Below are 11,333 nucleotides of genomic sequence, written 5' to 3'. Positions count from 1 at the left end.
ATATATATATATATATATATATATATATATATATATATATATATATAAAACAAGGTTACTTATTAAATTTGCATTTCGTATAAAACAGCGTAGAATTATCTCTCACGAAATCATGTTTTCTCTCTACTTTTCAAACGGAATACATGAAGAATTAAGTACATCATCTTCGCGTCACGCGTCATGTAGTGACAATTTAATTAGTCATAGCGCACTTCAAGTCGCATTCTTGAAACTTCCATCACGACATTACTTATCTAACACACGAAAACACTTTCGCTCTCTGCGTGACGCCAATCATGGACAGCACGAGAAGAATGAAGTTGAAGCATGACGCGCTTCATTCGGAAACACGCGTCACGACGTGCCGAAGTTAGCTCCGGATATTTTGAACAATATTACTGGTAGATTATAGCAGCTACCGCTACTGCCTTGGAAACTTGACGGAAGGCTGTAACTCATGTTGGGGTTGCTTTGGTGCAACAAGAATCGGTAGAGATAGAGGGACGTGACGAACCCGAAGGGGGGGTATGGAAGGGATTGCGTGGAGAGCACTCATGACGAGTGCGAGAGCAACCAGCCGGCTGCACCGCCTATGGCAATTCTGGCAGGCCCGCCGGCTAATTGTTCTTGCTGCAAGTTACGAGCCGTTCTCTCTCCATGCGATGACGAGCGACTGCGATTGCCGCTCTCTCGAATATCGACAATTCGCACACGACACGCTCTTCCGACTCAGGTTGCCATGAGCAACGACTATAGTCGATTTCCGGTTACAATCATTCAACATTACGTTAAAACTCCGTTGAATGTATGTAACAACAGTAATTACTAATAATGCTCGAAGGCTAATTAACCAAGTGTATCTGTCGTTTCCATCGACATTTCGTTATCATTGATTAGACGAATACAAACTCGATTTTCCTCGACAATAGTTGTTGACAAAGATTAAGTCTTCATTAAAATTACGCGAAATACATAAAATATGGTAAAAATAAATAATATGAAGAAATATAGTTACATATTGAAATAGAATATTTCATGCTTATAACTATATACAATGAATATACAAAGTATCCCTTTTTTTATACAAATAATAATTTCATTGAATGTAATTTGAATTGCCAGCTAATATATATGTATATACATATATATATATATATACATATATATATATATAATATATACATATATATTAAGGTACACTAAAAAAAGGTACTTAAACATTTATTTGAAAGTTTATTAGTTTATTTCATCATATCAAATAAATTCTTATTTAAATACGACAAAATTCAACTTTATTTTTAATAAATATACCATCTTTTTATTTTTTACAATTAATAAAATATATTTCACAGAAATTTATATTCTGTCAATATTTTAAAATTAAATTTTGTTATAATCAGTAAATGTCACATGTAACATTTACTTGCGAATATTTCGACTTTTTTTTTTCAGTGTATCCATTAAATATATTATATCTCAAATGTATGCCAATTAGATTCAGAAATTATTTGTATAACGCTGTTATACATTTTTTAGTAATAAATCGACAACATTATATTTTTTATTAGTGATAAATATAAGTAATAATAATAACGCAGTATTATTATACTTTTTGGAATACTTTTCGGTGATAAATATAATTACTTTTATACATATAATTACTTTATACATAATGTTTCATGTACAATGTATGAAATGTCCGAATTTTCATATAAAAAAAGGAAATGTTATATTTGATCATGTTGCGATTAACTATTGTCACCACAGATTTCGTGTAGAACTGATTGTGACATAGACAATTGGATACCATTCTAAAAAAAGGTCATCAACAATAAAAAAAAAAATAACAGAAATTGTAATGACTTAGTATTTGTGTTGAATAATAATAACGCTTATATACGTACACAATGATAACGCTTATACAAGTTACTTTTTCCAATACATAACGAGTAACGATAACTAGTTACTTTTTACAATAAATAACGAATAACGATAGTTACTTTTAAAAGTAATTTTCTCAACTATATCAAAGAAATTGCGTAAGAAAATAGAAAGAGCCATCGTAAAAATATCAATGTTGATTCAACAGTGTTGTATATACGAGTCTGCTATCGGCATCGAATTTCAACAGGATTCGTATCCGCCGGCGCAGGAAGAAAGAAGATCGATTTTCCCACCGGCGCTTATTCGTGAATTTACGAACAAAGGTCCGTATAAAACATTCCGGTGCAACGAGATCGGCGATTGTGTGCGCTGCACGGAATGGATTAACAGGAATCGATTGTTAGATACGAGTCGGATGAAGGGACGGTATGCGAGATCTGACGACGGTTGAATTAGACTGGTATTGCTAAATGCTTTCAGCCCGAGGTTAATTGTTCTTGCCAAACTGCTATGTTACAAGCTTCGTTGGGCGATGACGAGTGACTTGAATGGAGAAATTTGAATTTCGACGATATGTATCGCTGATGGTTTGTCGAGCAAACTCGAAATCTATATGTGCGCGCGCATGGCTTAATAAATCTGATTTGATATAATTTAGTGATTCTTTTCAAGAATAAAATGATACGTATTATCAGTTATAATAAGAGATAATTTACAAGAGTAATTTCGATGAGATCTGTAGCTCTCATGCATTTATCTGTTGACAGAAATGTACATGTCATTAACAAATATAATGTATCTCTGTTATTTTATATTGCAGAGAATATTTTGATATTATCCCTCGTAAATAAATTAATATTTTATATTCAAGGCTTCTTAATAGCTGTCATCGAGACTGTTTCGTAATAATAATAAAGATAATAATAATAATCTATTATTTAAATCCATTGCTTAAAATAAAACTATTAAAATTATTTTAAAATAACTAAAATCGATATATGAGTTTACTGATAAGAAACACGCAAGACGCCTTTCAAGAGAAATTGTTCCTTATACGAGGCAAATAAGCTACGAGTAGAATGGTTAGCACTGGTGGTTAAGGTTTATCGTAGTTCGATAATCTTCGACGCAAATTTCGAAGAGCAACACCGAGTAAATTTCTCACGGAAGTTACGTCGAAGACCAAGCGAAGCGTTAAACTGCATCCAAAAACCTAAATGTGCAACGGACACATGCACACACTTGCAATAGGGCAATACAGTATACAGACAATCTATGTAACCTACATTACTCTACACGTACATGAATTCCGTATACACATGGAGCTAAACGAACACGTCGTGCGCGCGCGCGCATTGTCTACTGTCTCAATGCGTTTGCGTATGCACATGCAAGAATATCGAAGGAAATGTAGTTTCGCGCAAGGGGCTTTCACACCCTTGGGAAGGATACCGAACACGCGAGAAGGAGAATGTAGTTAGGAAACTGAGGGAGCGGCGAAGAGAGTACCGAGGAAACAGAGAGAGGAGTGCGGCGAAGCGTTGGGCGCGGAGACAAATTGTCGAACAGTGCTTGCGGTCGGACATACACATGTTCGTTGAAGTTGGGTTACATTTAGAAAACAGGATTACAGTTTGCCCGACGGTCCCCGGTCCGTCGACCTGGCAGGAAACTCGGTGGGAGGAAGTTAGGGAGAAGGGGCTCCAAGACTATGAAATTACAATGCACTTGCACACCCCGCGCGCGCAGGTGGCTTTTCAAGTTCGCTCGTTCGCGGTAGTCCCGATGTCTTGTAACAATGCGCCTCCGCGATTGATCGATGAAACCCCTTTTCTCATTATGCAGTATCTTTTTACAGCTGCTCCCTTGTTGAACAATTCGGCAGTATAACATCAATGTATTCTTTGATGATTGTGCTCTTCGAGAAAGTAAATTCATGCCATAAATTGACACTTAAAATAATATCTATTAATTAAAATAATATCTACAGTCACATTATCAATATTATGAATACAATTTTTCTTTGTAATAATATAAGGTTTTGCCTTATTTTATACTTGGATATTTATTAAATAATACAGCATATTTTATATAATTTCATAGGGTTGGTCCGTCTGATTATTCGTACGCAAAATTGTTTGAAAACAGCTTAATTTTTCCAAATTCTGCTTTTGACAATAGATACCTAAAAACTGGAGACAAAGTATAAGTTAAATTAGTTAACTGTAATGGGGTCGAAGAGCAAGGTCAAGGAGATTTTCAGTAATGTAGGACAAACTAAACGGCTTAACTTTTTCAATTTCTGTCATATTCCGACATTTTTAATGAAGTTTTTCAAAGTTAGTTACAAGTTTTTTACTACTTATAAGAGGACAATTAACCTTCGACATTCTAGATTTCGCTCAATTTTTAATGTTATTGTATACTCCTCCCGGTAATTCACGATAATAGCTGTTGTGCCAAAACTTTCAATAATGATATCTCGTAAATATTGTGCACTGATATGACTTTTATTATTATGAATCGTTACTAAAAGTTGAATGAAATCTAGGATTTTGCTTGTCCTCTTGTTAATACGATTATAAAGCGATCATTCCTATATAATTCATTTGTCATTTTATGTAATAATGCGAGAACATTAAAATAATACTTCTAATAATTCCTTTAGCGTCGCAGTTTGTCGGAGAAAATGAAATTTCAAGTGAGATCAAGTTAATAAATAACGGAACTAAGATACACAATCTCAGCGAGGAATATCAACTGAACATCCGTCTACCGGGAAAACAAAGTTGTCTGGGCAAAGTTTACAATTCACTTTGAAAGAGCGCGTTCTAAGCTTGAAAGCGTGGTTTTATTGTTGTGAACACACAAATTGGTGGACAACAGTTGCTTATGAAAGCAAGGTTAGCATCAATATTGAATTGTCATTCTTGCAGAGATGCCTATATGACGGGGGGAGGGAGGAGGGAGAAGGGGAGACACCTCGTTCCACGCATACGCTGAGACATGCTCTTCCTCCTCGGAAAGCAAACAGACTCGCCCTTGTTTACTCGTCCAAGCAAACGTTTTCGCCTTCATGCACTCCGCATATCCAACTTCCTCAAACGCACGGTGCGAGATTGTCACGTTTTTCTCTCGCATTTTGACTTATAAATCAATACGACGAATACGCATTTATAGCTCGCACAATGCCATATTTTCACAGCAATGTTGTTTGAGATTGGTGGATAAATATACAAAGAAATCCCTATATTTTTTAAAATAATCGGATTTCTTGTAATCCGGTTATTTTTAAAATATTGGGTATGTATTTGTATGGCACCAATGTTTACTATTTATCACGAAAGAAATAATGTCTGACACTAGGCAATTGTAAAGAATATATTTCTAAGCAAACGTTTTTATACAATAAAATCATTTATCACCGTCATCCAAATTACTAATCATAATTACTTATAAAGTATATTTCATACATGATTAACCTGTAGAAGTTACCCCATTATTATCATATGTTGTTGAAACAAAATAAATTTAGTGCAAACACAAAGTAATTAATTCGCGTCGCGTAGCACGCTCTCGTTAATAAAACAATGCAATAAAAACCGCGAGAAGATCAAAGTTTGGCTCGTGAACGAAATTGCTCTTCAAGACAGCAAGTCTGTAGTAACGACTGTGAGTTTGAACGGCCGAGACTCGCTCGTGATAAGATTAAGTAGTGCGAAACGAGAAAGTAAAGATGGAGAAGAATGACAAAAGCTTTCTATATGCCCTTTTTTGAGAATCGCTCGCAATCTTTAAAGACTGATCATGATATTCGAGTCGCGTTCGTCCAACTTGAATCTCACCGCGACTTTACGAGCGTAAGTCTTTTTACAATCTTCAACTTCATTCGCCAAGTTGGACACGCGCGCCTAAAAGAAGTTCTTTATCCATCGTTTCTTTATCAAGAAATAACGTAGATAACTTGAACAAATTGAACGATTCAAGAATCATCTTGAGTAAATGTAGATATATAAAATTAGATCAAACTGACACAACGTTTTGTTCCGAGGCATCATGCTAAATCATTTTTGTCGTTTTCATGAAACAATGTTATTGGATAATTTATTGATCCATGATATTGGCTTAGACGACATCAATCACCTATTGTTATAAAGACCAGTTCGTCATAAATGACGAACGTAACATAATAACGGTGCATGAAAGGAATATAATTACTGCTATGCTACAATGGAAGTATGATCCTTTTGAAGTTCGAATAATGAGACAAGGTGCGCGTAACCGGTAGCATGTTGCGTGTATTCTCGTGTGTGAGTAATACGTGAATTAAATACGCATGTCTGATTCACAATGCAGTCTTCGTGAATCTATACACACTGTAATAGCAAGATACCGCGCCACTGATCCGTTTTTCTATGATGCGTCATCGAAATTCAAAGAATAAAGCGCATCAATTTACACTTTATTTCTCTACTCGTTTTCTGCAATAGACTCAAAAATAGACAAAGATAATAAAAGTAAATCAAATAATATAAAAAAATTCTATTTTTGATCGAAGTGGATTTTGGTAGTTAATAATATCTATATACAAGTGCAAATACATTTTTCAGTTCTATAAAATACGCGTCGATTCAATTTGTTGGATTTGAAACGCAATCATAAATTGAAGCTAAAAATAACATCACAAATTATATTGATCGTTAATAATGCTAATAATTTTAAAATACTGTAAAAAATTTATTTTGTAAAAAATATCACCTCAGTCAAGGTTTAAATCTGAAACTCCTCCTAACTTTTTAGGACGTCTAATCAATTTGACCACTATATGGAGATATTTTTTACAATAATTAGTGAAAAAAATGTCATTTTTCAAAGAGACGTGTACAAACAGTTATATAAATGGAAATTAGATTAATTATTAAATATCAAAATTTGCTTTGACTAAAAATAAAATTTTTTCTATTATTTGATTTATTCTCATCAGTTTAATTTCCATTCATAAAAACAAGAAATGTTCTGATGAATACGTAATAAAACTTTCTTTTTTTTAAACATTATGACATAATTTATTATTTAATGACCGAATTAAAAAATTTAACTCGCGGAAAGAAATGCTTTATGCAGAAAAAACTGGAAAAAGCTTCATTACTTTCATCAAGCATTATTGATAACTTGGTATAAACTGGCATACAGAGTTGTATGACAAATGACTTTCAACCCCATTTATGTCGACTTAATACGACGTGAGAGACTATCCATCTCCGATTTCTGCTTACAGTAGTTAGTCTTCTCAGTATCGCGCAATATTCACCGGAAGCATCAACTGGATTTCAACCTTTTCACGTCACGAAAGTTGGAAGTTTCAACACCGGGAAACAGCAAGTACTTGGTATTCGGGTGTTAATTAATCGACAACATTTTAAGATAGATACTTGAGTTACCGATTCGAGAATCGCTTCTCTCTCACGTCTTCCATAAACTCACCCCCTTCCATCTATCCGTTCTCTTTTGTATGCAATCTCTCCTTCTCTTCCACCTCCACATCTTTCATCGCTTGATAGCACCGCAAGTTATTACAACAATTCTCCATCTCTCTCGGGTACTCTTGTTACCCGCCGTTAATTAGAGTACAGTCTGCTACCGACGACAACTAACTGCAAAGGAGAGTCTTCAGCAGCGGCGATCCTATATTCCACCACTTCGTTTCCCCTTCGCTTAAACTCACTCCGAGTTCTCTCCCGCCTGATCCACCATCACTGGAGCACGATGTTTGCGGCTTGAATTATTCCGGCGGATCTACACGCAACCCTGGATCACGCTTTAAAGGATCCGCTTGTCTAGCCTAGTCGTTACCGCGACGACATCGCTTACGACGAAGTCAGGATCTAACTGGAGGGACCTACTAAATGGACGGAGGACGCGTAACGATCTAGAAGATTGATGCGCCACAATGGCGCGTTATACTAGGTTCTCAGTTCTGTTACTACGGTATGCTATGCGTTGCTACTTTGGACTTTGAATAAAGCGACATTCCACTTGGCGAATGTGTATCACATTTGCATCGTCATGCTTATGTGTTGAATATATTTCTGTAACTTGCTCCTCCTAACTTGTGTTTATTAACAGAAACTTGACGTGATATAACACGGATTACTTCTGGATGAAAATATAGCAACTAAGTACTTAATGTCATTACAGAAATTAAACACTACATTGCAAAATTAAAATATTAAAATGTTAGAGTACTCTCTAACAGAATATAACTTTAATTTTAGATTATAATTTTTAATTTTTAGAAATATCACTTGATCGTTATGTTTCCTATTACAAATGTTAGCGAGTAAATCTCGGAAAGGCAAGGAAGGCGCAACTTTGCGACTTGTTCATTAAGACAAACAAGGTAAGATACGTTGGAGTTGTAGAACGGTAGTGCTTAATTTCTCACGATGAAGTTCTAGTGATTAAGACTGCGATCAGACTTCGCGGAAGTTGCAAACTCAAGGACGCTCACCTTCTCATATCAGCTTATACGCGGCCTGTAACGGTAACCTTAGACATAACTGAAGAAAATTGAGTTACTTCGGGCACGTTTCAGATTGATTTCTAGGTAGCAAGGCCCTATATCTTTCTACGGAGCGAAGCGTGATTGGTTTTCAATCCGTTCTACGTGGATCGAATGATCATTCGGTAAAACTCTACTTGGGCTAAACCCTCTTGCAATATCGTTTTCTATGTGTGCGATAATTTGATCCTACTGTAGATACATTGTTACAGATTCCAGATCTCCACGTTTTTCTCTCGGGAGTACGTAGAATAAAATACTGTCTATCTGTACTATCGACAACCCAACACAGTCGGTCGATCATTTTTATAACATATTTTATAATTTCGATTTTTAATATTACAATATTTGTAACAATACAAAAAAAATTTCTCTGATATAATCGTTTTATGTTATGTATTATGAGTAAATTTAAATAAATGCCACATTTTATGTCCAATTATTTGCGAAAGTATGACACGTAATACTATATTTCGACGATATTCCCGCATTGTGTATCGCGTTATATGAGTTTATGGACCGCACAATCTACTTATCATCGCAGCATCTGCGTATATGATACAATTTCATTAATATATACACAAAAGTGAGGTCGTAAAGTGAAATAGTTATAGATGGGTAGTAGCTATCGATTTAAACTTTCAACGGTGATAATTAACAGTAAAATATATTAAAACCATCCAGTCTAAATTATATAACGGACTATTCCTGTAATTCGATTATTGCAACGTCCATCAGGCGGAGTGACGGCATTAACGGATAAATGTCCCAGGTTATAAAAATTTAATGTCCGTCGAGATCTGAATACTCGTGAGATTGCTTTTCTCTTAAGCGAGTATTTTATGCATTTATCATCATTCCCAGTTTGACGCTCCCTGTTATGCGAGCAATAGATTAAATTCTGAACTAATTTTTCCAAAGAAATATCATTATAATCATTTACGATTGCATTAATGGAACATATCTTCACAGCAACGTCCAATTTGCTCCAATATCTTTATAAAATTTGGATTAAAATTTTCTTTTAAAGCACTTTAAAACAATAAAATAATATTAAGTACAAAAAATATTTAATGTTCTATTTTATTATTCTGTCAATCTCATTTGTAAAAAAACTTTAAGCCAATATTAGTTAATTAAAGTAGATGTTATCTACTTTACATCTGCTTTATTTTATAATATATTATTTTAAGGAGCATTGGAATTTTTAACATTTCATTAATACCATAGTAACATGCGTTTGAGGACTTCTACTACCAACTTTAGATAAGTTCATTTCACTTTGATGTCTCTTTTCTCAATTGCCGTGCAGAAAGCTGATGCACCATTGTACTCGTTTGCGAACTTTCAGTCGTGGCTCGTTAATTGACACTATCAATCCTTCGTACAGGTTATCGTGAAGCACATTTTCGCGTTCGCCACTCGTCGTTTGTGCTATAACCCTGATTGCCAAAGTTCGAATCGTTAAAAAAAAATTCGGAGAAATGCGAAAAATAACGTTGCGTGATATTTCATCGTTTACTGCGCCGCTTCTTTTCTTCCTTTTTCGCTTTCCCGTCGGACGAATGAAAATATGTCGCGTAAAAAAGAGGAAACGCATGTGCGCTCGTTTTGACATGTTTTTTCAGCTCGAAACGAAGCGACGAGGTCCAAAGCATAATTTATCATAATGTATTATTATATGAAAATGAAGATTAGTGTACGTGACAACTGCAACTATCGCATGTTCATACATTCCGCGGGCAAATCACGAGGAATAATAAATGACGTTAATAAGTCACATGCATAAGAAATTAGTGACATTATTATATTTTAATTCTAACAAATTTAACATTTACTTTATATTTTACAGCGTTCACCTTTTTCAGTCGAATCATTTCATCATAGCGCTTCACCAAAAATATTGAAGTATTTAAAATTATAAAAATTATAACTAGAGAATATTAATTCAATTTTATCATAAAATACAGTCTAACTTTCTTTCTGTTTCGCTATCATCGCTTTGCACCAATGGTAAAGAATAACAATTGTACTCACTGTATCCTCCCACGTAGATTGGTGTCCATGTTACTTGAGTATAGGCCAAGGGAGTTGCTGCGAATAACACGGCGCTGAACCATACCGCCCGACGTACCGCACTCATTTCACTAACGGCCTCGATAGTCGTCATTTTTTTCTCACGTTTCAATCAGTTCTCCGTCTCGACATCATCTTCTCCGACATGCCTCCGCTACTCCTCTCCGCTTTTATTCGCTACGCTCGTTCCTCTTTTTTCTCTCTTTTTTTTCCGTTCGAATACGGGCGCCCAACAATACGTCACTGCTGTTGAATACCTACGCAATCGAACGAAATTCTCGATACTACCATCGTTTTATTCCACCGCATCTAATAACTGGTGTTTTCATATCATTGCGATCTGAACATTGCCGCCCGACGGATATAATAGCTCGAAGGAAATTACAAGAATACGCTGCTGCGTGATTTATACACGCATAATATTTATATGCAATTCAATTAAAGTTCTCAAAAGAATGATTTAAAGAATTTCATTAAATCAAGTCTGCGTAATGGGAGAGAAGGATATTGACATGCGAATGGATTGCCGAGGGATGAAGATTCAATAGTGATATTAATTTTAAAAATCGAAGATAGAAAAGATATCAAGATTTGTGCCATTGATTGAAAATAGAAAAGAGTGAAGAGAGTTTTTATTATGCTCGCGAGTAATTAATCTTGCGGATTCTGGGTCATGGTCGAGTGCGACGATAGGACTGACTGGCGAGGCAGCGAAATTAATTAATTAAGCACGATCACGCGTCTCCGCTCTAATTGATACTCGACACGAATTGATGCTTAACACACTCCGTTATATTACCATTGATGATAG

General features: G+C 35.2%; 1 protein-coding gene across 1 annotated transcript in view; it reads right to left on the bottom strand.

Annotated features, from left to right (window-relative positions):
* LOC105623123 overlaps positions 1-10,616 on the bottom strand; it is a 242,308-nt gene extending 231,692 nt beyond the window's left edge. Inside the window, exon 1 of the mRNA XM_012204521.1 lies at positions 10,484-10,616. Coding sequence (XP_012059911.1) covers positions 10,484-10,616 — 133 coding nt within the window. The remainder of the gene's footprint in view (positions 1-10,483) is intronic.
* Between the last annotated feature and the right edge of the window lie 717 nt (positions 10,617-11,333).

This window comes from Atta cephalotes (genome assembly GCF_000143395.1).
Source record: "Atta cephalotes unplaced genomic scaffold scaffold00053, whole genome shotgun sequence".
Classification (NCBI taxonomy): domain Eukaryota; kingdom Metazoa; phylum Arthropoda; class Insecta; order Hymenoptera; family Formicidae; genus Atta; species Atta cephalotes.
This window is presented reverse-complemented; position numbering and strand designations above follow the sequence as displayed.